The following is a 17,355-nucleotide window of genomic DNA, read 5'->3' as shown; positions in this document are numbered from 1 at the left end:
CGGCCATGGAGGATCCAAATTCACAGATACACATAGCAGTTTGGAACTGCAATGGAGCACTTTGGACACATACTGGGAGGATGGAGGAGGTCATGGAGGGACGGGACATCATACTACTTACAGAGACACACTAGAGCCCAGAGAGGGGGCTACCCAAAGTAGAGGGTTATCAGTGGGAGTCTACACACAGGGGGACCACACGGCAGAGCACATTGAGAGGATCTGAGGTATAGCGGTACTCTTCAGGCGAGAGCTACATGGGCGCCTAATGGAAATGCACACACCAGGGCTAGAGTTGCTTGGGAAACCATTATCAGACCGGACCTCCGAGCCAGACGGAGACCGAGAGCACCAGACTCCCAGACTACATCAGAGGGAGATCACAGAGATACGGGCTCGACATTAGCACCATATCCAAGAGCAGCTAGCTCACTTACACTCACACTCGAAGATCATGCTCCGAGGTATTTTTGCCTCGCCATCGCCTATGTATCACATATTACACCCCCATTATGGTACTGGTTGGAGCTAGACAGATCTGCATTGCATTCTTGTATACCCTACGCATATAGGTTGCATACTGAGCCTCTAGCAGTAGTGCTCCATCCATCACACCCACCCACTAGCTCAGCACTTTCATAGTTTATTTCATGTTCATTTTGTCCTTTTTTTTTTTTCTGGACATCCAGAGGACATTGACAGTTGTACATTGATTTGTCTCATAGGTCGAGTTCGGCCTCTAGTAGACGTTAATACAGCTTTCATTTCCTTTCCTTTCTCTCTCTATAAGGTAGTTCCCTCTGAGAGCGGCTAGCCATGGAGGGGAGTATCCTTCCCCCTCTTTTAGAGGATATGTGCTTGTATTTCAACCTAGCTAGAATTACGCAAAACTTGGTTATCCACAAGTTTCTTTTCAGGTTTTTTCATAAAACTAATAGAGAGATCTTTTTTTCGGGGAAAAAAAAAAGCAAAATGTCTTGGATCAAGCAGAACTTGGTTTGCAAGTCTTTGTGCTAATTTGGTGAGGATCGAATGTGAGCCTTCGCACTAGACGCAAAGTGGTCTCGCAGTGCTTGGGATCTTGGGTACCTTGAATGAGCATCTTTTCCTTTTATGGACGTCAAAATTCATAAATCAGCCTTCAGCCACTTTTGTGGCTCGATTACTCAACTAGTGTTAATCTTGATGTTTCCCAAAAGAAAATCTATTAATCTGATAGGCCTTTTGTGCTTAGCTATGTTTTTTTTGGCTTGTCCGGTATCTCGACAACTTACCTTTAAAACCTAGCAACTTAAGCTTTCTAAGGGTAGTCCCATTGTTTTAGGAGTTGCCAAGTTGTACATAAATCTTTTAATATATTTCTCCTTTTTGAAAAAAAGGAAAGGCAATTACTTTTTGTAACTCAAGTTGAGCTGTTCATCTAGAAAGGAAAAGTTATTTTTGCATCTAGGTGCTAAATTGAGCCCCCTTTGCTTGCAGCCTGAAATGCATTTCGATTAAGGAAATGTTTTCCACCTGAAGAAATAGTTGGGAAAAGTTTTAAGAAATGTTTCCCTTGCTAACATGGAGTTTCCCCATTTCAAGCCCCTTGTTCTGTTTCCAATAACTATGATTTAAAGTCCCCCACCGGGCCTGCAAAACACATGGTATAGAGAACCCATCGAGCCTTGTACCTCTTCAAAAGATCAATAATGAATACGAAGCCACTTGGGGGGTTTCCGAGCAACGGCCCTAGTGCAGTGCTCTATGAGTTTTAATAGGGATTCATTAGCTATTTAATTTTCAGCTTAATAATAGATTAAAGCTAGGGAGTTTACCTATGGCTCTCCGGACGTTCCATGTAATGGACACTCGTATGAATGAGGTGCTCAATGGTGTGAATTTGGCCGATGACCTAGACTAAGTGGATGTCTTCAATTTGAGTTATACGAGAAGGCGAGCGGGTTTCGTCGAGCAAACCAGAAAAGCGAGCGAATCATGACAATACACTCTCATATGTAAAGTTTGTGTGTGTGTGTGTGTGTTAGAGGGGGGTGGGGGAGAAGAAGGTGCAGAGGTGTTCCTTATCAACCCAATTTGTACACATTACATTGAAAATTTCACAAGGGTGGAGCACTGATATAGATACCCAGATCTCTAAGGTCATGGGAGGGAGGAAACCCAAATCTTATCCATGATGAGGTGCATGATATCTGCTAAATTAGGGTGGTGGTTTGTATCTTCAAACCATAATTTGCACAAGGCTGTTTCCACCATTGCTAAAACTTAGCAACAACCTTGGAGCTTGCGGGAGATTTGAAGAGCTTGCAGGACTGCTGGTTTTTTGGTGCTGATTGGAGATCTCTTGCGTTGTTCGGGACTTGGAGATTGGGTAGAAGGCGGCCATCACCGTTGGACAGCCACCTTGCATATTAGTTGCAGCCTCTTCTTCATTTTTTTTCCCCCTCCCTTCACAAGACCAAAGTAACCCCCCCAAGATGGTAGACTTGCTTGAGATGGCCGAGAAGCACGTGAAGATCCCTACTCTCCCCACGTTCCCTGTGGATCGAAAATTGGACGGGACCAACTACGGCATACGGAAGGTAATGATGGAGTCTGTATTGGAGACTTATGACTTCGCTGATTTCATTGTGGTTGGTGTTCCACGACCGAAGTTGGAGGACGGGGAGTTGTTACCCTATACTCAGAAAGAACGGGAGGCTCAGGCATAGTTGTGGGATCGTGTCAATGCCCATGTGCGTTCTTTCATCTTCCTTAATTGCACACCACAAGTGATTAATCATATCAAACATATGACACTGACCAAAGGGATTTGGCAACATTCTCTGTATAACAGGGTACCACCCATGACGCGGATCTCCTTGGAAGTGCAGATGCAGATGATGGATCCTGCAAAGTCTTCGACGATGCGGGAGCACATCAACAAGTTGCAGGCTCTTCGGCAGGAGGTTCTTCAGGCTAGGAAGGAGATATCTTCAGAGGACATGGCCATCACATTGATGTCTCATCTGACCTCTCAGTACTCAGCTTTCGACTCCTCTTTGGTCACCGGTGGCAGGCTCAACACCATCACATGGGATGAGCTTGTGCCTATGGTCTTGGACCAGGAAGAGCGTTTTTCGAACCCTCCACAGGGTGGGATTTCTGAGGCCTTCACTGGCTAGCGGATGGTGCTGAGCCTATGGTCTTGGAACAAGAAGAGCATTTTTTCGAACCCTCCCCAGGGAGGAGGTTATGAGGCCTTGACTGGCCAACGGTCGCAAGGCCGCAATAAGGGCAAAGGAAAGTCTTCCCAAGAGAAGTCTTCCGAGCGGGAGCCCGACGTGGATTGTGACACCTTGAAGGCAAAGAGGACCTGTAACAATTGCGGCAAGAAAGGCCATTATTGGACAGAGGCGGTTGGACTCACCGCTAGGAACACTGAGGACTGGACTCTAGACAGTGATGCTTCTAGCCACACAACTCCTTCTCGGGAGTTATTACAAGATCTTCGGAGGCACGCAGGTCACATCTTGATTGGTGACGAGTCCACTACCCCTATTCACAGTGAGGGCAAGTTAGAGATCGTTCCCGATGGCAGAGGGGGGAAGCATTCCTCCCAAGTTCTTTTTGTCCCATCTCTTGGATTTCGTCTATTGTCAGTGCATGAGGTTTGCAAGCCTAGTGCACGGGTGGAATTTGAGGAGCATTTTGTTGCTTTCCAAGACAAAGCGACAGGCCACGTTGTATGGGAAGGTGGAGTGGAGAATAGGATTTACAAACTCTCAGCACTCTCTCTTACAGGTTCTCAATTAGGTGATGTGGCAGTTTCGTCGTGACCACTTAAATGTGGATACGTTGCAGCAAGCTTTCTGAGACCAGATGGTGGATGGCTTGCCAGATGTTGGTAGCAGTAGGCAAGAACATTCCAGTTCTTGCGTTCGTTAATCAGAGGAGCCTTTACAGGTAAACTATGCTTTGATGTCTCGTTTCATTCGGGACGAAGAGCCTCTTACAGTTGAGGAAGCTCTTTCCCAAGGAACTGGTAGGAAAGCCAAGCAAGTGGAAGATGGTGACTTGCAGGTGGAGGTGGATATTCATTGTTGAGCAATCTCCAGGCTTTGAGGTTCCAAGTTCAGAGGGAGTGGTTTCTAGGTTCAGGAAGGCCTTGTATGGTCTTCAGCAGGTTCCAGGACTTGGCATACCAAAGTTACAGTTGATGATCCTTGTGAGCAGGTTAATGCCTCTTTGTTTCAGAAGCAGTTTGGTTCATTGATTTGGTTGCTGAACACCAGATTGGACTTGAGCTTCCGGTGGGGCTGTTGAGCTCATTTCTGCATATGCCTTTGAAGACTCATTGGGATGCAGGATTGCGGATCTTGCAGTTCCTGCAACGTACGAAGGATCTTCGACTCTGCTATGATACTAGAGGGGGAACGCCGGATGGAGTCAGCCTCCGCGGTTGGAGTAACTCATATGGGGGAGGAGCTCGAGACACGAGGAGATTTACATCAGGCTATGGTTTTACCCTTGGCTCAGGAGCTGTTTCATGGAGCAGCAAGTGGCAGCCAACTATTGCCTTGTCGTCTACAGAGGCAGAGTACCAGGCTGCTTGTGGTACTGCTTGCGAGGTGGTGAGGTTGCAGAGGTTACTTGGCGAGATTGGGTTTCCACTAGCGGAACCCACGGTCATCCAGAGTCACTTTGTTGGTGACAAGTTTTTTTGCTGATGACATCTTGCTAGAGTTTTGTTCGACGGAGGACAATGCGAAGGACCTCTTCACAAAGTCTCTACCTAAGGATATGCTCCGGCAGCACTCCAACTCACTGGGGTTGGTTCCACATCCAGGAGCTGAGAGGGGGTGTTAGCAGTCATCTCCTGTCTGTACATTATCTCACAAAGGGCCTTTGTTGTGGGTGTGCCCACCCTGCACCTTTTTTCATTTTTCCCCATCTCCCCGTATTTTTTCCCTAGTTCTCGTCGTGGGGGGGTTGTCAGTTCTGGCCGCCTGATTATGTCCTGGCCGACCTGCATATTCTGGCCGACTGCGTTTTTTATGGCCGACTGGTGGTTTTACCGTTTTTTGCTGGTCGTGGACATCTGGCTGCTGTCGGCCTGTTTTGGGCTGGCCGACCAGCAGCCCTGGACCATATATATAGAAGGGCTGCCCCCCACACCTCATGTATTGGGTATTGTACCAGATCTTGTATATAGTGCAGAGTTCATACAGCTTCACTCTCTCTCTTTTGCGTTTGCTTTTCTCCACACAGCTCTGCGTTTTTCAGGCTGGTGGTTCTCTTGCGTTTGCTCATCCTCTTCATGGTGTCTTGCTACGTTATGCTCTCAGCAGTTTGTCTCATATCCGCTGCGTATTCCTATGGCTCTAAATGGTCTTCCAGCCTCCTAAATGCAAAACTGACAGAAAGACTCCACCTAAGCCTCCTGTGCCAACTTCCAGCCTGCAATCAGCCATCCAATCAACTTAAGTGTAGCTTTGCTGGGCTAGTCCAATGACTTGCATGTGCTGACCTTAAGCTAACTGCACCACTCACGTCTGCTGATCTTTGGCGATTTGGTCTTCGCACCTGGGAGTCTTGATGCCGCAACATGGACAGCAACATCTCCTAAAACAAGCAAAGATGGTGTTGAATGGAAAAAGGCCGCTTGTAACAAAGCACTCTGGCAGCACTGAACTATACTTAGTCAATTACCTGAGCATTAGCATGGATTGGGTATTATCATAACCTTAAATGTTTGAAATTGCAGGTGTACCATAAACCACAAAGATGAATGGCAAAATACATTCTAGAATGCAACATGACAAACGGAACCAGAGCAGGCCACCCCTTCAAATCTGTTTTAGAAATCTGATTCAACCTAGCTGAGAGAGGAAGCCACCAACAACTGATCTGATATCAATATAAAAAGCCTTAGGAAATGCAAGCAAATCAACAATTTGATAGCGAAAGAAAGCACCCAATCCATTTTAACAACACATCATCGCAAACTACTGACTTAAGAGTTGAGAAAGTGCACAGAGGACACGCCCATTGATCCAAAAACCAGTCCCCCCTCCCCCTTTTTGAGTGCTTGCTTTACTGACAGAAACCAAAGAGAAGTACAAGGTTTTACTGTGCAGAAATCAAAAAACCTCTCTATGGAGTCACAGAAAGCTGGAGAAAGGAGCCAAACAGCCCATTGCTCTGCTGCAAGTTGGGCTGCTGAATTGACAACCTGAATGCAATAAAGCAAGAAGATACACAGAGACTTATCTCTGCTACCATTGCTCTGCTCTAGTCCAACTCCCATTTCAACATTAGGAACTGAGAAGTATTGATGCATGTGGCACTACAGTCACAGACTTGACTTGTGCATTTCTCAAAAGTAAATAACAGCCCTTGTTGCAGCAGACTCCAAGCATCGTTCGGCTTGTGGCTTCAGCCACCTCATCCTCATCAATGGAACTATAGTATGTAAATTGCTTGCTTCTGTCTCCCAATTTGTCGCCACAATTAGTTTGCTGATTCATTACCCTTCCAAAATTCAGCTACGTGACATGTAAACTACATGCCAAGGAGAGGATGTGTCAACTCAAAACATAGAATGGAGCTTGGGACACGAGACAAAAGCATGCAAGGACAACCATGCTTTCAGGCAGCAGCATCTATGTTCCGCCATGTGCATGCACAGCCTCCTCAATGGCAAACACAGAAGACAGCAAGCTAGAGAACACTGGACAAAGGCAGGCCCAGCATTAAAGGGGCCACCTACATTTGTAAGATCCCACCTGCTATGTGTACTTATCAGTGCAAAACTGGGCAAAAAACAAATGACATTTTTACCGTTGCTTAAATGTGTCTGCTGTTCCAGACTTTGCAACTGAAACTTCAATTCACCGTTCTCTGCTGTCAATACTGTGGTATCATTCTGTCAAACCAAACAAAACAAAAAAAGCTAACGTCAAGCCCAGTAGTACAGGAAATGTTTGCACAAGTTGCCTCAACGCCATAGCTGAATGCTTTAGCTTCCAGGAAGACCCATAGGCAAACACTAGTATTCAGAAGTGTGCTCAATGACTCAAAGCATTGTGGAAGAAAAACCATAACCACCACCTGCATAAGAGTGAGTTGCGCTGAGAGAGTAGTAGCCTCCGTCTGAAGAGTCTGAACCTTGCGCTCTAGCTCTGCAATATATCGCATTTTGCGCTCCTTCGAGCGAGCCGCTGACTGCCTGTTTGCTAATATCCTATTCAAACCATGCCCTTTCTATCAGTCCTTGGGTATATTTGCACAACTCCAATGAGGCTGCTTACTTGATTACACCATTTACAACCAAAAAAAGCTCAAAACAGTCTATCACTGATGTAGTCGTTCTCAAACAAAGAGTACAATCTTTAAAAGCTAGCATGATCTGCAGACAGACAAACCTCTTAGCTCGCTTCGGGTCAATCAGAGCAAGTTCTGCCAGCTTGTTAGCAGAGACCGTTTTAGATGTTTCAGATGAAGACGATCCAGCTTCCTTAGGAAAAGCTGTAGAGCCATCCATAGAATAGCTATGAGAATGCCTGTGCCTTGGTCGTTCTACCACAGTCTCTTCCGAATAACCAAATGCATCCTCATTACTGTTGAATCCTGCCAGCATTTGGTCCACTGAGAAACTCCGAGCATGGTGTGGAGCAGCAGGCAAGTGGTTGATATTGCCAACAGTCTTCATTGCAGGCAAAGCCATTAATGGAGAGGACAGATTCATTTTTTCTAAGTCCAACATCGAAAGGAAGTCGTCTCCTAGCTCATCTGCCTCTGCTGAAGACTCCAGAAATCCTGGTTCATAATCAAATGCGATATCATCTGGCAAGCGGAAAGCAATTTCAGACTGGGTTCGACGATGGCCTCTGTGGTGGTAAGGGACATCTGATACCTCGTTCAGGTCAGAGCTGAAGGTGCGGGATATGCCAGGAAACCCTAAAGCTGAAGCTTTCTCATCCTTGGCCACATCAACGAGGGCACGCCCACCCCTGATTGAGGACTCCGAAGAGGAAGAAGACTCCTCTTTTTTTACAGTAAAAGCGTTTGCAGGAGATGGATAACCTACATACTTTGGATGTGGCAAATGGGAAGGAGGCAGATGTGAGGGGAATGCACTGCGGTTCAGCTTTGCGCCAACCTTAACGTTAGGGTTGGAGTTATGGCTATGGCTATGGTTAATGCTAGGGTTAGGGTTACCATTCTGCGCAGAGCTTTTGGAAACTGCAAAATCTGACTGCAGCCGTTCTACGAAGGCTTCATAACCCTCGCCAAGACCTTCCATTCTTCTGCTCCACTAGGGTTTGAGAGGACGCTGTGCTTTACATGTGAATGCTTGTGGAAGATCAAAGAACAGACGGGAGAATGGCCAAAAACACAGGTAAGCACGAAGACAAACCCGATGCAGGAGAAGGAGGAAGCTTGGTCAGCTATGGCGAGATGAGATTCCGGGGGTACAGTTCTCCATACCTCGCTCTCCAAGCTTCTTGTAACGCTGGACAGAGCTGCATTGCAGATCAAAGCCCATCCCCATGTTCATCAAAAGATCTTTCTCAGTTTTTCCTGTGCAATGATGTGAGCTCCTTTCTTCTCTGGCAAGACGTCACAACAGACATGACAGAACATTCAATGAAGTCCCAAAAACCTCCCCACCATCATGCATGCATATTGCCATGCCCATCAATGCTCATCCTCGCATAGACCCCAACTAATTTAATAATGGTTTTAACCCCTACAAAAGGAAGACACTTCATTGGACGTGTTGCAACTTGCATATTAATGACCCAAAGTCAAACTCGAGAGAGGTTTGTAATCATTTATAGTGTGCCACGTGGCACATGTCAGATCACCCATCTTATAGGTGGGCATCTAGCCTCTAGCCCTACAATGAACTCTACCCTCCAAAGGTTCACACGTCCCGCCACTAGTCGATCGCTTCCTTTTTTACAGGTTTGCCTTTGGTGACAAGTACCCCTCTGCCACCATCACTTTTGACAGTCTTCCAGACTTGCCAATGGAGAATTCCAACTACACCTCCTAGAGAGTCAATTGAGACCTGTATATAGTCTACTGCTACCATCACTAAATGAGTCACCTTTGGCACGAATCCCCCCCACAGGTAGGGTTGTGGAAGTTTTTTTCGTTTACAAAGTATTCAACCGGTTGTGCCACGATGCTATTATACTACCATGAGAAGGTGGAAAAAGTACATCCAAGGATTGAACGAAAATAAAACCCAACTACATGAATGTGGGTATTATACATGATAAAGGACTACATGTGGGTATTATACTACCATGAGAAGGTGAAAAAAGTACATCCAAGAATTGAACGAAAATAAAACCCAACTACATGTGGGTATTATACATGATAAAGGACTCAATTGAAACCCACCATCATACCAAATCCAAGCTATCTTTTTGCAAGGATAAAAATCAAATTTCAAAGGATGAGGTGGGGTTGCCACTTTATTATAAGTAGATTGCCAATTTAAGGATGAAAGGAGATTGGTTGAAGTGGGAATCTCAACCATTCTACTATTGACATGTAAATGTTTTTACATGAAAACTAACTAGAAATCCATTTTGAACGACCTTTTATTTGAGGGGATCTCAAAAATGAATTGATAGTAGGAATAGCCCTTTGTTAAGCTCTCTAACCTTGCTTAAATGCACAATTGAATGGATCAAAAGTCGTCATTGAGGACACTTCACCACACCCTATATCCAATATGCTTTAAAAAAGTTTCATGTTGTTTGGTCAATTTATGCTATCTAAAAATGCCTTAAAGCAACATTCTTGTGCCGGTGTGTTAGCTTCGGTTTGATGTCGTCTTCCAAGAAGATCCTAAGCTACTAGGGTGAAAAGAGAGAGCTCATGCAACCTAGATGGAGGCAAGAGATGGTCATCTCTCCTATGGCTACCTAACTACTCTCAACAGGAGGAAGAGAAGATCTCGAAGCAAAGACTAGCCTCAAGCCACTCTCCTACATGCAAGCTACCATCATCAACAAGGATGCATTGAATCAAATCCAACAAGAGAAGAGATTAGAAGGAAGCAAACAAAATTAACAAGATAAGAGATATGAGAATAAAGAGCTCACAAGACTTAATTCACAATGGGGAATGCTTGAATTACTTAATGTCAAAGTTACTTGTATATAAGGAACTTATGTTCACGTTTGCATAGGCAAGAACCTTGGCCACTAGTCTAGGTTGTTTATTATGTTACAACAAACTTAACATAAGGATAAGAGTACATACTATAAGGGAAAGTACTCTTCTACTAAAACATACAATGTCCATCTTCTTTCCTTCTTGATAACCATAACATAAAGATAAGAGCCATTGGTGACAAATATCAACCATAATCTCACCAACCATGTCAATGGCATAGGTGGGCATCTAGCCTCTAGCCCTATAATGAACTCTACCCTCCAAAGGTTCACACGTCCCACCATTAGTCGATCGCTTCCTTTTTTAACAGGCTTGCCTTCTATGATGAGTACACCCCTTGCCATCACTTTTGATGGGAATCCCTAATTTTAGCAGCAGCAACTAGAGGCATTTCCAATGTTTTGTAATATAATTTTAGCCATATTTCACGTCTAGAATACCCAAGAATGTTCAATACATGCGACAAAAATCAATCATGCTTCCAAACTTGCCAATGGAGAATTCCAACTACACCTCCTAGAGAGTCAATTGTGAGATCTATAGTCTACTGCTATCATCACTTAATGAGTCACCTTTGGCACGAGTCGCCACCACAAGTAGGGTTGTGGAATTTTTTTCACTTACAAAGTTTCAATCGGTTGTGACACATTGCCATGATGCTATTATACTACCATAAGAAGGTGGAAAAAGTACATCCTAAGGTTAAATGAAAACAATGTGAGAAAGAAGAGATGAGAGAAGAGACAATGTACTCAAGAACTCATCAATGAACCACTAGCCAACTTGATTAGAAATGAACTACAATGCCTCATATATATAGGAAAGTTCCTCCACCCAAAAAAGTGTGTAAATAGGAAAAAATGGAAATGAATGCTATAAATCCCAAAAATGCCTAGAGGCTAAAGAGTGTGCCACTAGCGTGACACCATCTGGAGATGACACCTATCCAACACCTCCTCTTCAGGTCCAGATGGGAGGACCAACGCCAACGTGCTGAAGAAGATAATCCAAGGTAGGTCGAGGAAGAGGCTTAGTAAACAAATCAGCAACATTATCTTTGGTATGACAATACTCAAGCCTTTGTTTACTACTATAATATTACTTTCGACTATAATTTCTTCACCATCCACCTTGGCCTCTCTATCTTCCCCTGCCTCTGGAGTGGCCTCTTCCACCTATTTGTGAATTAGAATCTTGTTGTTGGTGTCCATGATTCTTGTCTCTATACCAGCCTACACCTCGGCCTCTTGATAAAGATTTACATCTACCTCTACATGTGTTTGTGTAGAAGGCTTCTAGAGTGGCCTCTTTCACCTATTTGTGATTTGGAATCTCGTTGTTGTTGTCCATGATTCTTGTTTTTATATCAACCTGCACCTCAATCTCTTCCTTTAAACTTTCTCAACTTTTGATAGATATCCAAAATTGATCATAGTCTTTTTTAAGCCCATTCAAAATAGACTCTGAAATGACTCTGGATGGCCAAAATAACGATAATGTAGTCCTTCGAACATCAAACACAGTATACACATAGGGCTCCCTAAGATATAGTAATGTGCCCTCTTGTTGTGCCAGTTGTTGTTCTTTAACTACTAACAACAACTACCTGCAAAGATTTCCTTTGCCAAATTAAAGGGCAAGAGATAGAGTTACCCTTATCCATGTAGTACCACTTCCTTTGCTTACTAATTGAGCTCATTATAAAAATTGGGACTCTGATACCATGGGAAGAGGGTGATCTTGAGCTCCTTACAAGCAAACTTCTTCACACAAACATGCAAGAGTAGACAAGCACGTAACGAAGAGATGGATGGTTGATTTTTTCCACTATCTTCTTCACTTCTCTACAACCATAACATAACGATAAGAGTAGACAAGCACGTAACGGAGAGATGGATGGTTGATTTTTTCCACTATCTTCTTCACTTCTCTACAACCATAACATAAAGATAAGAGTACATACTATAAGGGAAAGTACTCAACTTAAACACATAGGGTCCATAGTGTGAACCTGACTATATGAGCTAGTGTTATAGTTATGCCATAACATAAAGATAAGAGTACATACTATAAGGGAAAGTACTCAACAACTCAAACACATAAGGTCCATAGTGTGAACCCCTGACTGTATAAGTTGGCACTATAGTTATGCCATAACTTTAGTACCAAAGTGGCGTTCATACAACCTGTAAGCCACTAGCAGCATATTAATTGTAATCTCACTAATCATTTTAATGGCATGTGGAGAGGTGTCATCCTTGCATGTCATTTATATTTGTATTAGTTGAGCTAGATATCTCAACTAGAAATGTACCTATGACTATTGATGAGGCTTAGTGTATATGCTTGAGATGTTGGTGCGTATGAGCTCGATATCCCTATCAGTTGACCTCAATATCTCAACAAGAAATGTATCTCTGAGTTTCAATGATAAGGCTTAGTGGAGATGCTTAAGATCTGAGTTTCAATGATAAGGCTTAGTGGAGATGCTTAAGATGTGAGTGCCTATGCTTGCTAAATGTGTTCTACTAAATGCAGAGCTCGTGTGTATATTATAGGTGTTGTGTACATAGAGGTGCCCACGTAGAAGCTCCTTCCATGGAAAACTCCAACACACTGCTTTCTTTGACTCTTATTTGTCTGCTTTCTTTGACTCTTATTTGTCTGCTTTCTTTGACTCTTATTTGTCTGCTTTCTTTGACTCTTATTTGTCTGCTTTCTTTAACTCTTATTTGTCTGCTTTCTTTAACTCTTATTTGTCTACTTTCTTTAACTCTTATTTTTGTGCTTTCCTTCCATGGAAAACTCCAACACACTGCTTTCTTTGACTCTTATTTGTCTGCTTTCTTTGACTCTTATTTGTCTGCTTTCTTTAACTCTTATTTTTGTGCTTTCTTCGGCTCTTGCCATTTATCACGTTATTGTGGCACCTCTTTAACAAGGATTTTATACTGACTTTGGGCCCATAAAGAATTGGAAAGTACTAGACAAGGCCCGACATGGGGGTGAGACTTACCAACATGCATTGGTCCTAAGGATGTACCAGAAAATTCAATGATCGAATTACTGCGAGATATTATTGGTCTTGTATAAGGACATAATGACGCGGGGAAAGCCAATGACGATCACCGCATGATATCAAAGGATTTCTAGAATCCAGTATACATGGCATGTCTTTGTTGAAGATCACCTTGTGGTGGCCATGGAAGTATTTGACCATGGCATAGAGACCTTTCTATTGGAGAAAATTGGGGCCTTCATTAAGGCTAAAGACCAAGAGTCCTTTGCTTATTGGTTATTAGGGTGAGGATGATGAGCTGAAACAACCGACATATGCATCAATGTATGTAAAGTTATAGATGGGCCCTTTTCCTTCCATGTGTAGGACACATCTTTGTGGTGGTGTGAGTGGTGCAGGTTTGTCAATGTATGGAAAGTTATAGACGGGCCCTTTTCCTTCTATGTGTAGGACACATCTTTGTGGTGGTTTGAGTGGTGCAAGTCCATCCATGTATGGAAAGTTGTAGATGGACCCTTTTCCTTCCATGTGCAAGAACTTGTGCTAGGACCACCTTTTCTTAATTAGCATGAACATGGGGTTGATGCGGACTTCTCTTGGTGCGGCCATGTTCTCTCTCCACATTCAGTGTTTGTTGAGGAGATAGGGATTACGCCACTTGGGTTATACTCTTAGATGACCTGCAGCTATGTAGTCCCTTAGATCAACAAAGTGTCAGCCTCCTCCGATGTGTTAGGACGAGTGGTCGATCTTTCACTAGCTAACAAGTGATCCATGTGATTTAACAAGGCCAAATGGATTTTGGCCTTGTTGAAGGGTGTAATACCAATGCTATCATGGAAGTTACCTTGGAAGGTGAGGTTCGATGCATTGGGTAGGTATGTGAATTACTACTTATGGAAAGGTAAGGACACCCCTGTGTCCTTCCTAACATGTTTGTTGGCTTCTTTGTGAGTGAGTGTTTTGGTGATGGTTCGTTTTATTGAGGTCCGGCCCACCTCATCACCTGCATCCATGAGCCCCCATAATCATCGAATCATGGAAAGATTCGATGATTATGGGTGCTCATGGATTCAAGTAATGAGATGGTTAAGTTGAGGGAGGGAGAAGTTGGAGGATGAGGGATTGAATTGTGGATGAAGAAGGTACTCCCATGGAGGACAATGCATAAGGATTGACAGGAGGGTTATGGGTGGGGTGTGGGTTTGGGTTTGGGTAGGGCAAAGCGGTGTGGGTGAGGTGGCTTTAGGATTTTTCTTGACCAGGGTTGGGTTTTGCTCCTTGGGATTTGCTTTGTTTCCCAGACTGCAAACAAGAAGAGTGTGTCTTATTGGCTTGTATATATTCTTCTCTAGAAGGCTAGGTCTTTGCCTTCTAAGGAATCCTCAAGGGCGTCATTTGTAGGCTCGTGGCTTTTCAAAAAGGTATGGGCCAAATGTGCCTCCTCCTATGCCTCGCTCTCGATGAAGATCTCTTGTGGGGGTAAGCCACATGGATGCTATAAATTGTTACCATATTATAGTAGTGATGTGTGTGAACACACTTAGGACCGCCGGGGCACTTTTTCCCTCACTAGGAGGTTTTTTCCCCCGTGCATTGTATATACGCCCATTATCTTCTAGGGCTTGTTATCTTTCATTTTTGGCACTCATAATACACTACTGTGTTGTGCTCAAGCTTCCTCATCTTCTTGAAGTTGTGTGTGCATTCCTGCAACCCTAATTCCAACAATTGGTATCAGAGCAGGCTTCCTCCTCCCGGGCAGCATCACCGGCACCTGCCGCTTCATCTCCTCCGATTGCGACGAGGTTTCACGAGCGTCTGCAGGTTAGTATATGCCGTGGGCGAGCCCGTAGGGCTCGGTCATTTCAGAATTTTGATCTGAGGTCATTTCGCCCTCCGTTTTTGCATTCCAAGTACTGCGCAGGCAAAATCGTCCTACTGTGCAGATTTTCTGTCAAGATTAAAATCTGCAGGACAGGTGCCCATTCGTCTGTTTTGGGCTGTGCTACATAGCACAGGTCGATTTTATACAGGTTTTCCTCTTACAGACAGCATTTACATCTAGTAGTACAGTCATTGGCCATGGCTGACAACAATGATGTATTCCGCATGTTGGCTGCTGAGGATAAGTTGGATGGCACCAACTATCCATTGTGGGCATATATGATGCGACATGTATTGGTAGCAAAGGGGTTATGGAACATTGTGCAGGGTATTGATGCACGTCCTATTGTGGCTGGGAATGCTGCAAACACATCAGAAACAGGTACTGTTGATGATGGTGCAGGCACAAGTGCTGTAGCAGCTGTTCGAGAACCACCACTTTCAGCAGAGCAGATTCGTTGGGATGGTAGAGATGCGCAGGCTCATGCCTTGATTGCGCTGTCTGTCAAACGTACCATTATCCCACATATTCGCTCCTGCAGGACTTCTAAGGATGCTTGGGATGTACTTGCCACATTGTATCAGGCAAGAAATGAGGCTCGTGTTGCTTATCTCCGAAAACAGTTGGAGAGTGAGCATATGAACGAAGGTGATTCTATGGATAGCTTTTTGACAAAGATCAAGGATTTCAAAGAGCAGCTCATTTCTGCAGATGAAATCCTGTCAGACAGTTCACTTGTGCAGACTGTTTTGAATGGTCTACCAGATTCTTATCAGGGTTTTGCTTCCACTCTTCGCTTGATGATGAAAGGCAATCCCAATGCCTTATCATTTGAGGAGTTAGTTTCTGTTTTGCTGCAAGAAGACCAGTCAAGGCAAAACAGGAATATTATGCGTGTCGCAGATCAAGCTTTCGTTGCTAGTCAGAGAAGCGGGAAAGGTAAAGCAGGCTTTTCTTCTAGTAAGCAGAAATCTGCAAATGCTGCGCAACCAAAGAAGGAAGACAAAGATGAGAAGAAGGGTGACAAACAGAAGACATTTTGCAAGTACTGTAAGGGAAATGATCATGTCATCAAAGCGTGTCCTAAGCTGGCTGCGAAAGAGGCTAAGAAGAAAGAGGCTGGTATGGCTGTTGCAGATGCCTCTCCTTCTAACAATGAATCTGCTAATGTTGTGCTAGATACAGAATGGGCATTCAATGCGCAGTGCAGTTATGACCCATCTTTGCATGACACATGTATGTCTGCAGTAGATTCAGATGTATGGTACTTTGACAGTGGTGCCACTAAGCATATCACCTCGCAGCGCAGTTTATTCACTTTCCTTGAGTCTGCTCCCACAGGGAATACTGTCACTTGTGCCAATAACTCCTCTTATCCCGTTGAAGGAGTTGGACAGATTGTGCTGAATGTTGCAAATGGCAACACCTTTACACTTTTTGATGCATTGTATGTGCCAGGGATCAAAAAGAATCTGCTGTCAGTCTCCGCATTTGCCAAAACAGGTTTGGTTATAAAATTTGTGGATGACAGATGTACTGTTCATGATCTCTCTTGTGGTGACATCATTGTAGCATCTGGTTCACTATGTCGAGGGCTGTATAAGCTCAATATGGATGGCAAATGTGTAGAGGATTCAGCATGTGCTATTATGGATACGCAGGCTATTTCAAATGCAAAACTGTGGCATGCACGTTTTGGTCATCTGAATTTTGCAAGTTTGCTGCGCCTGCAGAAATCTGAAATGGTGTCTTCTTTGCCTAAGCTTGAGGCACCTGTCAAGCATGTTTGTGAGGGCTGCATATTGGGTAAAATGCAACGTGCTTCCTTTCCCAAAGATGGATCAGTGAGAGCTGAACGCAGATTACAGCTTGTTCACAGTGATGTTTGTGGTCCCATGCAAACTCCATCATTTGGAAACTACCTTTACTTCGTGACTTTCATTGATGATTTTACCAGGCATGCATGGGTATATCCTTTGAAGGCAAAGTCCGAAGTGTTTTTGTGCTTCAAACGTTTTTTGGTTATGGCTGAAAATGTGTCAGAAAGTAAGATGGGCACCCTCCGTTCAGATCGAGGGGGGGAGTATATGTCTTCAGAATTTAATGCATTTCTGGCTGAGCGTGGGATAAAACACCAATGTACAGTGCCGTATACACCACAGCAAAATGGTGTGGCTGAGAGAAAAAACAGGTCTCTCATGGAAATGGCAAGATGTATGGTTAAGAGTCAAAGTCTACCACATGGTTTTTGGCTTGAGGCTGTCATGTG

General features: G+C 44.0%; 1 protein-coding gene across 2 annotated transcripts in view; it reads right to left on the bottom strand.

Moving 5' to 3' along the window:
- Window positions 1–8,714, bottom strand: part of LOC147616011 (putative transcription factor PosF21) — a 60,039-nt gene extending 51,325 nt beyond the window's left edge. The window contains exons 1-4 of one of the 2 annotated variants that reach the window (XM_086778639.1): window positions 7,407–8,714; window positions 7,093–7,225; window positions 6,823–6,907; window positions 1,482–5,604 (exon numbers count right to left, since the gene is read on the bottom strand). In XM_086778639.1, the coding sequence (XP_086634765.1) occupies window positions 5,516–5,604; window positions 6,823–6,907; window positions 7,093–7,225; window positions 7,407–8,287 (1,188 nt within the window). In that variant the 5' untranslated portion in view covers window positions 8,288–8,714 and the 3' untranslated portion in view covers window positions 1,482–5,515. Of the gene's footprint in view, window positions 1–1,481; window positions 5,605–6,822; window positions 6,908–7,092; window positions 7,226–7,406 lie in introns of those variants that run through there. The other variant, XM_086778638.1, reaches the window with a different exon arrangement.
- Window positions 8,715–17,355: the final 8,641 nt, after the last annotated feature.

Source organism: Cibotium barometz, chromosome 39 (assembly GCF_041138505.1).
Source record: "Cibotium barometz isolate CiBa-2024 chromosome 39, ASM4113850v1, whole genome shotgun sequence".
NCBI lineage: Eukaryota > Viridiplantae > Streptophyta > Polypodiopsida > Cyatheales > Cibotiaceae > Cibotium > Cibotium barometz.
This window is presented reverse-complemented; position numbering and strand designations above follow the sequence as displayed.